Source organism: Centropristis striata, chromosome 2 (assembly GCF_030273125.1).
Source record: "Centropristis striata isolate RG_2023a ecotype Rhode Island chromosome 2, C.striata_1.0, whole genome shotgun sequence".
NCBI lineage: Eukaryota > Metazoa > Chordata > Actinopteri > Perciformes > Serranidae > Centropristis > Centropristis striata.
In genome coordinates, this window is record NC_081518.1 from 3,725,242 (window position 1) to 3,741,805 (window position 16,564).

A 16,564-nucleotide genomic window follows, 5' to 3' on the forward strand; every position below is an offset into this window, starting at 1 on the left:
TTATATGTATAATGCACAATGGAAATGAATAGGCAAACAAAGCAAGAAGCACTAACGCGAGGAGGGAAGAGGAAAGAAAGAGAGAAAATAAATAAATAAGAATGAATAAAATAACTAAGTAAATAAAAAAAAGATAATATAAAAAAATAAATAAAAAAGGCACTTCATGGTTTGCCTCCCTGCTCAGACCCGGAGGTTGCCGCCTGGTCAGAAGTTATTGAATGCAGCAGTAAATTTATTCCGAGAACATTTATAGTGTTTCTTTAAGCGACTCGGAGCAGCAAAGTTCACCTCAGTACATCAGCGTGAATCAGTGAAAACAGATAAACGGCCTGTTGTCAGCTAGAGCTGTGATGTAAATCTCATAAAATCACAGCTTTAAACCACTTCGGTTTTTATTTTTTACGCCGTGGCTGCAGAAAATCAAAGGGGGGAGGAAAAAAAAACCCAGAGTGAGAACATTTGCAATAGTGAACTGATCTATTTAGTAAGAAAGTGTCAGGGGACGACCTTTGAATCGACACTCTTGTAAGAGGCTTTTACACGTCTAATTTATTCTCTTCGCGATGACTTCGCCCTCTGGAGTCGGAATAATTAATTGTTTTCATTACCAAACGTTCTCCAGTGCATTCATATCCCAGTATTTCAATAACTTCTCGATTTATTGGAATTACCACCCAGAATATCTCCCCGTTTTCTATTCCCACTCCTCAGCCCAGACTCTCTCTCCGTCTGCATCGCTGCCTACAGGCTGCAAACTGCGAGTGCTGACAGATGAATCAGACTCGCCATAAATCTACAGCAGAATGTTTATAGAGGCCATGGTAACATTTATTTCTTATTTATCAGTTATGAGGAACAGTAGAGCCTCTCCTCTTTACTCTATTTCAACAGATGCCCGGGCCTGATAAGCACAATCTCTGTTCACTGATGAATTCACTAGAACCTTGAAGGGTGCTGCTCTATTAAAAGCACTCAGATTTGCATTCTGTCTCTGTGAACGTGTACGGAGTCCCACCTGGCTGCCTTCTGAATAACTCATGAAATCCTGCCAAGCTAGCAAGACACAAATATTCTCTCAACAAATGTTTGTTATTTAAGCAAATCATCTCTTGACAATGGAGCCAAACTCATAAATCAGCGAATCAGCCAATAATAGATGATATTAGGTTGTTACAGATTTTTATACAGTTTTAGAAGAAGGTATCCTTGTTTCTTATAGAATGAATGTCCTTTTTTCTAATATTCTTTTTTCCCCCCTATGGTATTGATTTGCTTAACTCAAAATCCGTGGAATAGCCACGGAATCACTCAAATTTCCGTGAAACTGACACGGATTTCGCTACAATGCAAGTTAATGACAGTCATATGTCGTGCCTTAATCCCGTGAGTTAAGCAAATCCGTGGCTATTTCACGGATTCCTGTGAAACCATGTTGATCTATGCATATATGTATGTAATTCATCTTTATATTAATTTCACTTAACCCAATTAAGGCGGGAAAGCATTACCAAATTTCTACCATTAAAACCGGGGGCGCTGTTGCGTTATTCTACCATTAAAGTCAGCAAAGCGGATACGTCGTTTTGTAGTATTTGTAGTTTTTTCCACCTATCTCTTGGCCAATGAAATGCATCAGAATATATGTGGGAGTGTCACAATGCAACACGTTGATTTAAAAAAAAAACTTTATTGAAGGTTTGGACAAATAAACTCAACTTCTCATGAAAACCACAGCTATAAGCTCTCAAATACTTATATTCCATCTGCTACAGAGGCTGAAAAATCTATTATTTAGTAGGAAGCGTTGACACTTCTGTTGAATTTACAGAAAAACTTCAGGTTTTAGGGGCTGATTTTAAAATCGCCCAGAGGTTTTACAGGCATTTTTTACAGGCGTTTTAGGCCTAAATGGTTTAATTTACCTTATTTCCATGTATACTATCAATGCCAGTTTGTAAATATATTTTCAATGTTGTTGTGACTGAAAAAATACATTACAATTTTACAAAAACATTTGCAAGTCAATAGATTGAATCACCATGACGTCGCAATAACAGCAGATAGACAAATGATAGAGACATAAAATCTGAAAAAATAACTGAAATCAAATCTAGCATCACAAACAGCTCCGTCTCTCCAGTCAGAACTAGTGAAGCTGTCATTCTCCGTAGCCTGTGGCTAAATAAGCTCCCCAATCTAACCTTCACTGAAGTGTTGTTGTTGTTGTTGAGATATGGAAGCATCAAACATGTATTTCAGATGAATGAGATGAGAATAAATCTCCGGTTGGCAGCGTGTTGATGGAGAGACTCCTCCTGCTCACATGGTGCTGATGCTGCAGAGATACAGCCTCGCTAGAGTGACCGGCCTGAGGAAACACGTCGAGGAGTCGACCTCCTGCTCCGGGTCAGCAGCTTGTTAAGGGCAGCGGCCCGGCCGTGTTTACAGCTTCAGTTTGGACAGAAGACACCGCCGTCTCTTCATCTCTGTCCTGTAGAGGAAGATGTCTCTGCCCAGCAGCCTGCTGCCCCACCGAGTCGTAAGAAGTAGACCATAAAGCCTTTAGGGCTGGGCAATATATCAGAATAAAAGATATATCGATATATACCGTATTTCCTCAATTTAAAGCCTGGCCCCTATTAATGACCGGCCTCATTTAGTAACCGGGTGTAAAAACAATTTTTATTAAATAAAAGCCGGCCTCTTTTATAAGCCGGGTGTCTTACTGTTGTTATGTCAAAGTCTGTTCCCCCGTCGATATGTGTCCCCCTTACCTTAACCTGCACCAACCTGACCCCTGACCCCAACCAGTCCTCCTGTCTTTTTTGGTCATTTTGTGTCTTTTTTTAGTAATTTTGTGTCTTTTTAGTAATTTAGTGTCCTTTTTTGGTCATTTTTTGTCCTTTTTTTGTAATTTTGTGTCCTTTTTTTAAGGAATTTAGCTTTTTTTGTGTCTTTTTTTTGGCACCCAACCTGACCCCTGCCCCCAACCAGTCCTCCTTTCTCTGGCTTTTTTGGTCATTTCGTGTCTTTTTTTAGTCATTTTGTGTCTTTTTTGTAATTTTGTGTCTTTTTTTTTGCACCCAACCTGACCCCTGACCCCAACCAGTCCTCCTTTAAGTTGTTAACATGACCCCAAGTTCACCTTAACCCCAAACAGTTCTCTCTACAAGACCTAACCTTAAACTAAAGTCCTAACTCCAACTGTGGAGGTGATGCTACGGAGAACACCATTCAGGAAACATCATTTGACGGGTAACAGATTTCCACACAACACCTGTATTTGAAGTTTGTCCACACGAGTTAGTACTGTAGGTAAATATGGTTGTTTCTCCCGCTGTCCTAGTCATTCTCTGTAAAGTCGAGCCGTTTACGCACGTTCTTCTGGGCTTTTTAGTAGTTTAGACATTTTAAATCCTGCTTCAAATGAACATTCAGCGTGCTGTTCATTGTTTGTTTACATCCCAGTACTTCCAATATGGCCGACATCCCGGTAACAATATATATATATACATATATATATATATATTTAAAACTGTTTAACTGACAGTATTAATCAGTCAAATTATCACTGCTGGTTAACAGTTCATTATTAATGCCTAATTAGTATTTGTCTTGTTCTCAAATATCCTGTATTAGTCCGTCTATAATATTGTCTCAAAGTTTGTGAATAAATTCAGGAAAGAAAGAAAGTTGCCATATAGTTTTTTTTCCTCCTAAAGAGCTGCTGCCTGGAGCGCATATATATTTCTGAAAAATCTACATTTCTTGGAAATGATTACGTGGCAGCTTGAGGTTCTTCACTGTGCCCACAGCCTCCTTCTCCTCCTCCTCCTCCTCCTCCTCCTCCTCCTCAGCTGCTCCTGCTGCTCCTGCTGCTCCTGCTGCTCCCCGATCACCTGCAGCACACCTGGCCCTCGTTCACCTTAATGAGCCACTCAGTTCACGCTCACTAACACTCGACTCCTGACTGATTGGATCACGCCACTGAAGGACTCAGACCCAATCAATTAACCACTCAGAGAAGGGCGGGCTTCGTTTTTTCCTTTCGCAAAACATCACATAAGATGCAAACATAATGCTTTATATTTTTACATTTGAGAGAAAAATTACAAGTTATCATCATCACCTATAAATAAATCTACCATCATGTTGCATCTGTGAGAAAAAATAATCTGAAAAAAAAAAAGAACATGAGCTCTGAAGTTGCCAAATTAAAATGTGTTGCAGAGGAAGTTACATCCTGATCAACGCAGAGAGAAAATACTGTCTCACTGCACATGAAGCCTATTTAAAAAACAGGGATTTTTCCCTATTTCTGTCATTTTTAATGTCTTCAGTACACCTTACTGTAGGGCTGGGCGATATATCGATATAAAAAATATATCGATATATTTTTAAATGTGATATGGAATTAGACCATATCGCATATATCGATATAGTTAAAAAAAAATGTTCTTTTATATTTAAATGCTGCCTTTACTAGTATTTGTCACATTTGGTTCTTTTGTAATTTTCGTAATTCTTTTCTCATATAAATATATTTATTTCAGAAAAAGATTGACCTATTTTACTTCAAAGGCTATTTTAATTCATATATTTTTATATGTAAATGTGCACTTTATGGAGCTTTTATTTTAAAAAAAAAACATGTGACATGTCATATTTGACTTTAACTGAACATTTGTTCTCACTTTGCGAAAAAAATATCAGGATATATATCGTATATCGATATTCAGCCTAAATATATTGGGATATGACTTTTGGTCCATATCGCCCAGCCCTACACCTTACCGTATATATATATATATATATATATATATATATATATATATATATATATATATAAAATACCACAGGGAAAAGAAAAAATAATATTAGAAAATTGGAGATTCATTCTATAAGAAACAAGGATGCCTTCTTCTAAAAGCCTAAATATATCGGGATATGACTTTCGGTCCATATCGCCAAGCCCTACACCTTACTATATATATATATATATATATATATATATATATATACACACACACTCTATAAGAAACACGGATGCCTTCTTCTAAAACTATATAAAAAGAGTCTTTTAACTGTTCCTTCTCCCTTGCATTTGCTCTCACTTTGCGAAATATCGGGATATATATTGTATATGGATATTCAGCTTAAATATATCGGGATATGACTTTTGGTCCATATCGCCCAGCCCTAAACCTTACTGTGTATGTATATATATATATATATATATATATATAATAAAAAATATTATTAGACAAATGGACATTCATTCTATAAGAAACAGGGATGCCGTCTTCTAAAACTATGTAAAGAGTCCTTTAAGTGTTCCTTCCCTGAGGACCGATCCCTTCCAGAGGAAATGGTCGTGTGAGTAACTTGTGCTTTCCCTCGCTGCATACCACAGCCTGCATGCACCAGCATGCACACAAACACCTGCACTGCACACAGCCATGAACCCACACGTGCTATTAAATTTCACTGATTTTATGCTACAGCTGCACTCATTGCCGCTGTGGAAGAGTCACATCAGATAAATATCCAAAACTAAGCGTCCTCTGCGCGTCGACGGAAACGCTGATTTACTGAGTTTCTCCAATGACTTGACGGGTGGATTAGCTCCGAGCCATCTTGGGAACTGTCGCTATCATTTGCAGCTAAATCAGCAGTGTGTTAATGAGAGCCTCTCGCAGGCCTCGTGGCCGCTCCGATCTGACTGCACGCTGCTAATACACATCCTCAGAGGTCAGAGCGAGACATGAGGCACGCTGCTTTTTCATCAACAACATCCAAATAAAACAGCATGTCTACTGACTGCACATATTTTACCATGTTTGCCAAGATGCTTATAATATACACCCTGCACTGGAAATATGATTGAGAGCCTGGTAGACCGATATTGTCTGATAATATCTGTAAACTGATACATGCCCTTACTTTTATTTCCATTTCCCTGTTTTAATTGACTGTTTTCAATTGTGTCTTGCTGTTTTTAATGTTTATGTAAAGCACTTTGAATTACCTTGTGTTGAATTGTGCTATACAAATAAACTTGCCTTGCCATATTGATTAGGCTTTAATATAATTTTTATCAGAATTACACATGTAGCTTTGTTAAAGCTGGGGTAGGCAGTTTTTTCTAGGGTTATCATGCAAAAATGTCCATAATATTTCCATCACAACCTTTCAGCAGATTATAATTCAGTTGGTCTGAGGAGAACTACACTAAAAAATCTAATCAAATCAAAATTACTTCATTTACCCCAGAGGGGAAATTCAGTTAGTTTTATATTTTTTTCCAGAAATTACCTGTATTTTTTTTACGGGATTTGTCTTGTTTCTTCTACATTTAGTGTAAATTCCATATTATTAATAAAAAATAAAAATATTAAAAATATTATTATTATTATTATTATTATTATTATTATTATTATTACTAATTTTAACCATGAAATGGATGTTGAAATCTCTAAATTAATATAAAAGGCCTTTATAGTTTTAAAAATATATATATAATTAAATTGCTTAATGGTTGTTAATGTAAAATTACAGTGAATTCTATGTATAAAAAAAAAATTAAAAAAATACACATCATATTGTTGAATGTAAAATTAAGGCAGCTTTCTGTTTTCTTACAATAAAACTTTTCTTTTAAAATAAGGTAAAAATTCTGGCAGAAAAAGTTGCCAAAAACCTAAAGTTATTCAACAGATATATATTAAATACAGACATTTACTGTATATTATGTTATTAAAATAACTTGTTTACTGTTATTTGACATTAAGTGTTGCTGCTTTCACTTTTTCTGCCAGACTTTGTACAGTTTTTTTTTCTGTGTGGATTATTCACCTCCTCTTGGCTCTGTTTTCAAGTGTTAGAAAATCTGACTGTGACTGGAGACTTTGGACTTCTGCCTTTTCCAGTTTTCTTCCTACTTCAACACAAACACTCTGTGAAAAGAACAAAACTTTTCAACTGTAAATAATTAAACCACTGCTGTGTTAAATCGATGAATTAATAAGTTGACAGAAAGAAAATGAATCAGGAACTAATTTGATGATTAACTGCTTGAGACATTTATAAAACTAAGTTGCTAAACATTTCTAGTTTGAGTTTTAACCCTCTGGAGTCTCCAAAAGCACCAAATCATAGAAAACAAAGCAGCGTGGAGCCCTACTGTAAATTTACCTCTAAAGTTCTGGCTGTAAACTCCATGAGGCCAGTTTCAGTTTGATGATGATATACCAAGTAAAACTGGAGACAAGCTCAAATAGATTTAGTATAAAATGATAGAACTGGATGGAACCCTCTTATATGTTAGATTTGACACCTTTGTTCACATTTGCAACATTTAAAATTCTTTATTGAGCATGATAGTGTTTTGAAAGTTTAAAAAAAAGTTTCAAAATCACATTTTATGTTGGACTGAAGGACTAAAAAAAGACAGAAAATGACCAAAAAAAAGACATGAAATGACTGAAGAAAGACACAAAATGACCAAAAAAGACACAAAATGACTAAAAAGACACAAAATGACCAAAAAAAGACATGAAATGACACAAAAAAGATGCAAAATGACCAAAAAAAGACACAAAATGACATAAAAAAGATGCAAAATGACAAAAAAAAACACAAAATGACTAAAAAAAAGACACAGAATGAATAAAAAAAGACACAAAACGACTAAAAAAAACACAAAAAGACACAACATGACCAAAAAAAGACACAAAATGACTAAAAAAGACAAAGAAAAGTTATAAAATGACCAAAATTGTTACTCTAAACACACAAGACACAAATAGAATCGAGTCCCACTAGAATAAAAACCAGAGTTGATGACAGGATCACACACAATTACAAGATCACATTTATGTTGGTTTTGGTTTCTTTTTGGTTCAAACTGTTGATCCAGTAAGTCAAAATAAAAAATAAATTATTATTTTTAGGAAACAAAATAGCCCAAGACTCCATTGGGTTAAAGTGCAAAGATTTGCTGATTTTCTTTTCACAAATGACAGTAAATTGAATCTTCAGGTTTTCGACTGTTAGTAAGACAAAAAACAACGAGTTAGAGGAAAACACAGAGTGCTCTGATTGAGTGAGAAATCTTATTGTTAACATTTCACAGACTAAACAGTTAGTCAAGACAATAGTGGAAAAAATAATGACAACAATGGTTAGTTGCAGCCGTGTACGCTTCAATCCAATCCTGCAGTTTGTACGCCTGCAAGGGCAATTATAAAGCACAGCTAATCGCCAAGGGCATCAAATACACAGCCAGTAGATAGAAGAAGAAGAAGATCAAAGAAGACTATATGAGGAACTCTGTTCATATTTACAGTTTGTAAGCGTTTGCACAGCAATGTTACTGTGCATATGTTATATATTAGATTACTTGATTCCCTGTCTATGCAACAAGTATGCAAAGCATGTTTCCCTGCTGTCAGCTGAACTCTAAAGTTTTGGCTTTTCCAGAAGTTTCCATGTCCAATTTAATGCTTCAACCCTTTTTTAGCAAAGGTAAAAAAACAAAAAACACAAGTGTATTAAGACTTTTACTTTTTTTTACTTTTGGATTTTACTTTTTTTGCAGAGATTTTTCTAATTAAGCTTTGTGCATTTAGCATTTGTAATGTAATCTTTTCTGTTTACTGTTTTTTTTTTAAAATAATTTCTTTGTGTTTTTATCTGTGTTTTTTGTAATTTTTGTGTGTTTTTTTTAATTTCTATTATGTTTTTGGTGTGTTTTGAGTGTGTTTGTATGTGTTTTTTGTAATTTCTTTTTGGTTTATATGTGTGTTTTTTGTATTTTTATTATGTTTTGGTCTTTTTTGAATGTGTTTGTATGTGTTTTTTGTATTTTTATTATGTTTTGGTCTGTTTTGAATGTGTTTGTATGTGTTTTTTGTATTTTTATTATGTTTTTGGTGTGTTTTGAGTGTGTTTCTATGTGTTTTTTGTATTTTTATTATGTTTTTGATGTGTTTTAAGTGTGTTTCTATGTGTATTTTTGTATTTTTATTATGTTTTTGGTGTGTTTTGAGTGTGTTTGTATGTGTTTTTTGTATTTTTATTATGTTTTTGGTGTGTTTTTCATGTTTTATGTGTGTTTTTGTAATTTTGTGTTTTTCTGTGTTCAAAATGTTGATCCAGTAAGTCAAAATGAAAAAAATAACCAGGTCATATAGTTGAGGTTGTCTTGAAAACAATGATACCAACACATCATGGTAAAGATTTTTAAGTGGTTTATACAGGCAGAATGAAAAGGAGTCAAAAACCAACAAAATAGCCCCAAACTCCAAAGGGTTAAGTAATGTGAATGCTTAAACCTCTAAGTATTAATAATTGCTTTCTGTTCTGAAGTTAACAGCTGACGAGGCCTTCTGCAGGCGGCCGTGAGTGCAATAAGAGGCAAAGAGCGCAGCGAACAGCCCTCATGGTGGGCGTGTGTGAACCTGCTCAGTCCAACTTTCCAATAAATTCTCCTCGGCTCACCGTACTTAATACAACAAAGAGCTCAGCCGGTTTATGTGCAGATGCCACGTCGCTTTGTCCTGGTAACAGGCCGCTTAACTTCATCTCACAGTTGGAGAAGTGGAATATTTCTGCCTGGCCCCCCCCGAGTGTGACGGTGACACCAGAGACATGTCCTGTGACTGTCCGCAGTGACTCAGCTGCAGTAAATCATTCATTCACTCTCATGTGCAGTAATCTGTGGTGGAGGAGCTCATGTTAGCCTGATCGTGCACTAAAAAAACCAAGTGCATGTGGTTGAGTGAATGGCGTCTCTGCGCTAAGTGTTCCAGTGCATGCAAGAGACAGAATATACAATTTCTGCACTTGTCTCCCGACGTGATATAGGAGGAAGATGTATTTTTAGAGATGTCGTAAGTGCACTAATGACTCTCTGGCTCTGCCCGAAGCTCTCTGACTGTTGACGCCGTTGGCCACTTACAGCCTCGCATTATGGGTCTCTACTTGCTGCAGATGCATTCAGAGCAATTATCAGGGAAATCCAGACAATATGGCTTGTACTTAAAGTGACAGGTCATTTTGTTGGAGCGGTTTTGTTGTCTCAAATGTGCACCGATATGACACCAACAGGCTGCTGCAGCATTCACCCAAACACCTTCTGTTGTCAACAGCGACGCCGTGCTCCTAAACTCTTTAAATAACCAGCAGAGAGACTTTTTATTGACTGGTATTAATGTGCGTACCAATGCCCAACACACCAAATGCTGATTCTGGCTGACTGTGTTTGCACTCAAAACAGAAAGGCAAAACAAAAAAGAAAAGAATGTTTGCTAGAGCTGCAAAATGAATCTAAATTTTATTGAAATCGCAACATGGACTCGTGCACCGTTTGTTATGGGTAAATATGTGTAAAAAAACAGGAGTTTTAATTAAATATTGTGGTGCTGCAGAGGTTTGAAATCATATTCAAACTTAAGAAAAAATCTTTGTTTTGCAGTGATCCTTGCAAAAAAAAGTCATGCATGATCATTTTAATATATTTTTCAAGAAAAAAAGAATGATGCAAAAATGATTTTTACCTCCATCACATTGCAACTGCAATATCTGTCGAAATAATAACAGAAATTGTGCAGCCGTAATGTTTGATATGCATGACTTTTCTATTCAACTAACTACAGAATGACTGACCTAGTTTAAAACTGCCTTAAAAAACAATGAGCCACATTCTGGGTGTAATATTTTAAGAAATAGAAGATATATGAGTGGATTAAAGCTCCTCTCATGTCTTTATGGTGAATATGAAGCTACAGCCAGAAACCTGTTCACTTAGCTTAGCATAAGGACACGAAACAGGAGGAAACATCTACTCTGGCTCTCTCTAAAGGTGATGCATCCACCTACCAGCACCTCCAACGCACACTAATTACCAAGCTATATCTTGTGTGTTTAATCCGCACAAAAACCATAAAAGACGAGTCGTGGTTTACGAGGGGTTATGTGTGGGAATATTTCACGGCTGAGTGCTGTAACTTCAGAGATATCACATGTTAATTAGTGATCTTTAGAGGCGCTGCAGGCACAGTTTTTTTTTTACGAGTAACCTTTTTTTTTAAAATAATTAGATGCTGGCTTTAAGTGGAGAAATGTTCCCAGACACGCTGATGTTTTAAGCACAAATCTAGCATGAAATGATCATTTTTCTGTCAGAGTAACAGTTATACTTTGGTGCTAAGTCACCTGAACAAGGCTCCACCCTGCAGACGCCTATGGGTGCCAAGCTGAAATGGAGACCTGCCTCCAGGAGGAATGTTTACCCGAGCTTAGCACAGAGCTCTTATTGCTCAAAGCAGCATGAGTAGATTTCTGTCTGCATTTCACTTCTGCAGCAGCTCTGTGCCATTTCAGATTGGGACCTGCCCAAAACGAGCCCCCCTGTGATGACGAGAATAGCTCTTTTAAAGACACAGAGGGGAAAGAAATTAACTGTGTGTGATCAAGTGTAAAGTAGCTGTACACCCCGAGTGGAGACGAGGCTGGAAGGAATTTGAGAAAAAGGGATTCCAGACATTCCTAAAAGTACGGAACAAGGAGCCGAGTTAACCGAGTTAACTTTGAAACAGTCAACTGAAGGATGAATGGACAATTATCTTAGCAACTTATCCCGAGTCATAACCAGACTCCAGGGAGGAATCTGAGCAACACACTGTGTTGTACAGGTATTTTAATGGAGATTTTTTTTCCCACTGGTGCCACTTTATTGCATTCTGGCTCTCAATAAGGATGCATAATGCTGTATGACACTATATCTCCAGGTGGAGTGCAGCTCAAGATATGAGCGGCTTCATGTTGGGTCTATTTTTTCTCTTACCTGTGCTTCCGTTTATTAATCTACATTGTTTTGGTTCTGAGTTGCTGAGTGTTGGAGAAACCACCCGTAGAGATGTCTGCATTCTCTTGAATATAAAATAACTATATAGCACTCAGCTTGTGGTGCTGAAAGTGCAAAAGCAGTTGAAACACTCAACAGCAATGTCTTTTTCCAGAAAATGTCATCAGGTTTGAGAAATCTCTACAGTGGACATCTCGGCAAAGCACACCAAAACAATCTAAATTCATAAATAGCTCTACATAGAAGACAATATACATATATATGAGAAAGATATAAGAGAAAATTGTTTGATTTAAGGGGAAAAAATCATGTATTTAACAGTATAAATGAATGAGATATGAGATTATTTCTGTCTGCAAAGCAGGAGAGAAAAGATGCATATTTTTTAATGAAATTTGCATCTATTTATGGCACTGATGTACTTATATTGCAGCATACTTGTTGTAAATGAGTATGCATCTCTTGTATAGTGTCATTTTTAAAGCCTCAATGACATGCAGCTTTTCTTACAGTCACACCCTCATAATAACCTAAATACTAAGGGACACAAGAAGTTTCCACAGTATTAATTTCCAAAAACAGACAATGCAAACACACCTGGCTGTGGATTCACACTAAAAGTGAAGCTATTCGCCTATTGAAACTTTATTTCTACCGGAGCCCTGGTGGTGTAGGTGCAGGTGGAGCGGTGCAGGAGGTTTTACCTTGTATGTGCTGGTTGACCACATTCTCCAGCCGGTCCAGCCTCTCCATGATCCGGAGAGTGTCTCCTCTTTTGTCCCCCTCCAACTTTCTCTCCGGTAAAGGCATGGGAACTTTGATGTAAATATTGGCGATGTAATTAGTAACCCATCCGACATAGAGCAGGCAAACAATGTTAGTCATGCCGCTCAGTATCACGCATGTGGACACCAAAGTTTTGGTTCTCCTGGTGCAAGCCATGCCCACATCCCTCCATGCAGCTTGCAGGATCCCGTCAAACCGGAGGACAGGGCGACAGCCGCCCGCAAAAAAACTGGAATAATGAAGTTATTTCCAGCGGCTGTGCAGCGATGCGGTATCCGGAGCGCGCAGCCTTTTTACTTCGCAAAGTGGCGTTTGTTTTTGGGCGCGGGTGAAACGCACGTTAATGCAAAAATATCTACAGGTGAAGGCTCCTTCTCCCGCTCCACTGCGAACCTCCGACGGCTCCGGTTGCATGTGAGGATCAAGGAAACAGGAGAGACGCGGAGCATCCTGCTGCAGCCAATGGGAGGGACGGTGAGGACTGACAGCCTCCGCGCTGCACGCGTCCCCGCTGCGCACTGATTCGCTGTGAAAGTGGATCTGACCGGACTATTTCCATGGAGCAGGACACAAAGTCTTACAACCTATTTCTGTCCAAACAGCGACATATTTCCCTCCACGCCGACCTTAAACTGCTCCTCTGCTGTGTGATGCTCTCATCACCTGACTCCCTGTCTCTTCTGCTTTCACGCACCACTAGAAAAAACACTTTTAGAGTTATAATATGAGGGTTTTTTTTTTGCTGCAATACCGGATGAAGCCACGAGATAGAGACACCGGGGTCTCGGTGAGGAATGAAGGTGTGGTGGGGTCATGTTGTGTTGGAGGTCTGGCTCTGGTCCAGGTCACCGTGAGGAGATCCAGGAGGATGCAGACTCATCTTACAGCTGCTGTAATTAGAGCAGAGCAGAGAAACATACAAGTCATTACTGCAGACCTGCTCAAAGGGCACACACACTGCACACACACGGAGCAGGAAACCTGCAGCCACACACACACACATACACACACACACACACACACACCCTTTACATAGGAGAAGATAAGAGGTTTTGCCAAATTTTTTGTGGTTTTATCTCTCTGTTGAAATTTCTGTGTGACATTTTGTGTCTCTTTGAGGTTGTTTCACCCTTTTATAGTTATATTGTGTTTCTTTGCAGTTGCATTGTGTCTCTTTGGAGTGATTTTGTGTCTCTTTGTGTCTGTTTTTTCCAGTTTGTAGTTAGTTTGTGTTTCTTTGAGGTTGTTATATGTCTTTTTGTAATTATTTTGTGTCTCTTGTGGTTATTTTATGTTTATTTGGAGTCATTTTTTGTCTCTTTTTGGTTGTTTTGCTCCCTGTTGTAGTTTATTTTTTGTTTCTTTGGGGTTGTTATATGTCTTTTTGTAATCATTTTGTGTTTTTTGTGGGTTTTTTACGTCTCTTTGGAGTAATTTTGTGTCTCTTTGTGGTTGTTTTGCCCCCTGTTGTAGTTATTTGTCTCTCTGTGTGGCTTTTTGTGTATATTTGTGGTAATTGTGGGTCTCTTTGTGATTATTTTGCATCTCTTTGTAGTCATTCTATGTCTCATCAAGTGACATTTAGCAGGTGAAGGCGGGGAGGGGGACCATGAGCCCATGCCAAGTAGGTCCTTTCAGTAATCCATTCATGCCTGCAGCACTTTAACCTGGTGAGACAAAGTAGTCCTTTTATACTGACATTTCAATGTTGATCATGAATTTAACCTTTAAAAGTCTTTACTTCTGAAGCAAGTTTGCATTGTAATTTCCTGTTTGTAGCTCGGCCTTTTCTAGCATGAAGTGATTATTGGATGTTAAACAGATGGGTCTTCTGTTTGTACGTGTCAAAACCCATTTTCACATTTCTGCAGACAAATTAACCCTTTATCGGGTGAAGAACTATATTTGGTAACTTCAGTGGATATCAAACTGGGTCTCCATGTCTCTCTGTTTGGTCGTAGAACCACATGGATTTCTTCCAGATAATCAGCAAAGATCAGGCTACGTCACAGACAGTGACACCATGACATCTGACCAATCAGTATGATGATAATATAATAATATTAACTTTATTGACCTGGACCTGCAATGTAAAAATGAAAAATTTAGAAAAAAAAATCTGCCAGAAACAGTCGTACAAACAGAGTTATTCTTCAGTGACTTGTAATAATAAATAATATTTAGGGAAAAAAGTTGCAAATTTACTAGATTAAAGTCTGAAATCTACAAGAAAAAAGTTGCAGATTTAAGAGATTTAAAGTGGTAACTTTTTTCTCCTAGATTTACCACTTTAATCTCATAAATCTGCAAAATTTTTTTCTTGTAGATTTGCCAGTTTATTCTCATAAACTTTTTTCTCAAAATATTACCCCCCTCCCCGGGGTCCGTATGTTTTTTTCCCCCATTTTTAGTTATTTTGTGTTTCTCTGTGGCTATTATAGATTTTTTTTTTGTGCTCATTTTCTGTATCTTTGTTGTAATTTTATGTCTTTTTTGAGTAATTTCGTGTCTCTTCGTGGTTGTTTTGTCCTTTTTGTAATCAATTTGTGTTTCTTTGTGGTATTTTTTGTATCTTGTGTTTATTTGATGTCTCTTTGGATTAATTTTGTGTCTCTTTGTGGCTTATTTGTCCAGTTTTTAGTTATTTTGTGATTCTCTGTGGCCATTATCTGTCTTTTTTTAGTCATTTTGTGTCTCATGTGGTTTTTTTCTGGTCATTTTATGTCTCTGGAGTAATTTTGTTTCTTTTTGTGGTTGTTTTGCCCCTGTTGTAGTATTTTTTTTGTTTCTTTGTAGTCTATATATATATATTTTTTTAAATTGAAAAAAAATCTGCAAGAAACAGTCGTACAAACAGAGTTATTCTTCAGTGACTTGTAATAATAATATTTAGAGAAAAAAGTTGCAAATTTACTAGATTAAAGTGGCAAATCTACAAGAAAAAAAGTCGCAAATTTAAGAGATTTAAAGTGGAAAATTTGCGCGAAAAGCGTCCGATTTAAAAGAAAAAAGTGGGGGTAAAGCAACTTTTTTCTCCTAGATGCACCACTTTAAATCTCATAAATCTGCACAAAAAAACATACGGACCCGGGGGAGGGGGGGTAATATTTTGAGAAAAAAGTTTACGAGATTAAAGTGGCAAATCTTTGAGAAAAATGCGCAGATTTATGAGATATAAAGTGGTGAATCTGTGAGAGAAAAGTTGCTTTTCCCTCCTCTTCTTTCTCATAAATCTGATTTTTTTTTTTACGCAGATTTGCCACTTTAAATCTCTTAAATCTGCGACTGACTTTTCATACATTCTGGCAGTATGTAATATCCTCCAATATTCTCTCGGGTTGAAATTTGGAATTTGCAAGTATTTCAATGAGTGCCCTATTAAGGGTTAAATAGCACAACAAAAACTAGAAAATGTAGTCGAAAAGGTTTAACCCGAGTTCATTCTGTTTGCACTGATTCTCATATCTGCAGGATGTTTGCTGCAGCAGAGACTCTGGAGTTTGTGTGTCTAACAGCTGTTTCTTTGTTTGTCTTTTCTGAGGCTGGTAAACTTGTCATTCCTCCTACTCTTTAACTACATCAAATAATTGTATTTATTTAGGGACGTCTTGCATTTGTCACCAAGGAACCTTAAAACGCACATGGAAACTGCAGGATTCAGCTCTGACTGAGTGTCAGCTCTTTGACTAGATTTCTACCCGGATTCTTGATCGTGTCTTGACAGTAATTTCCAGTATCATCTTCGCCAGATGATTATTTGCTAATAACAGTCTTTGTCATCCAATCTGCCAGACAGCTACAACACAGCAGGCTGCCAGAGCAGAATTATACCCGATGATGGAGAAAAATAAATGTTACACATCAATATAATACATTTTAATGGAGTAAACAGCATTTTTATGACAC

General features: G+C 37.1%; 1 protein-coding gene across 2 annotated transcripts in view; it reads right to left on the reverse strand.

Annotated features, from left to right (window-relative positions):
* The window catches only part of galnt18b (UDP-N-acetyl-alpha-D-galactosamine:polypeptide N-acetylgalactosaminyltransferase 18b), a 161,138-nt gene extending 147,892 nt beyond the window's left edge, over positions 1-13,246 (reverse strand). For both annotated transcript variants that reach the window (XM_059347891.1, XM_059347889.1), the window contains exon 1: positions 12,577-13,246. In XM_059347891.1, coding sequence (XP_059203874.1) covers positions 12,577-12,814 — 238 coding nt within the window. In that variant the 5' untranslated portion in view covers positions 12,815-13,246. The remainder of the gene's footprint in view (positions 1-12,576) is intronic.
* Positions 13,247-16,564: the final 3,318 nt, after the last annotated feature.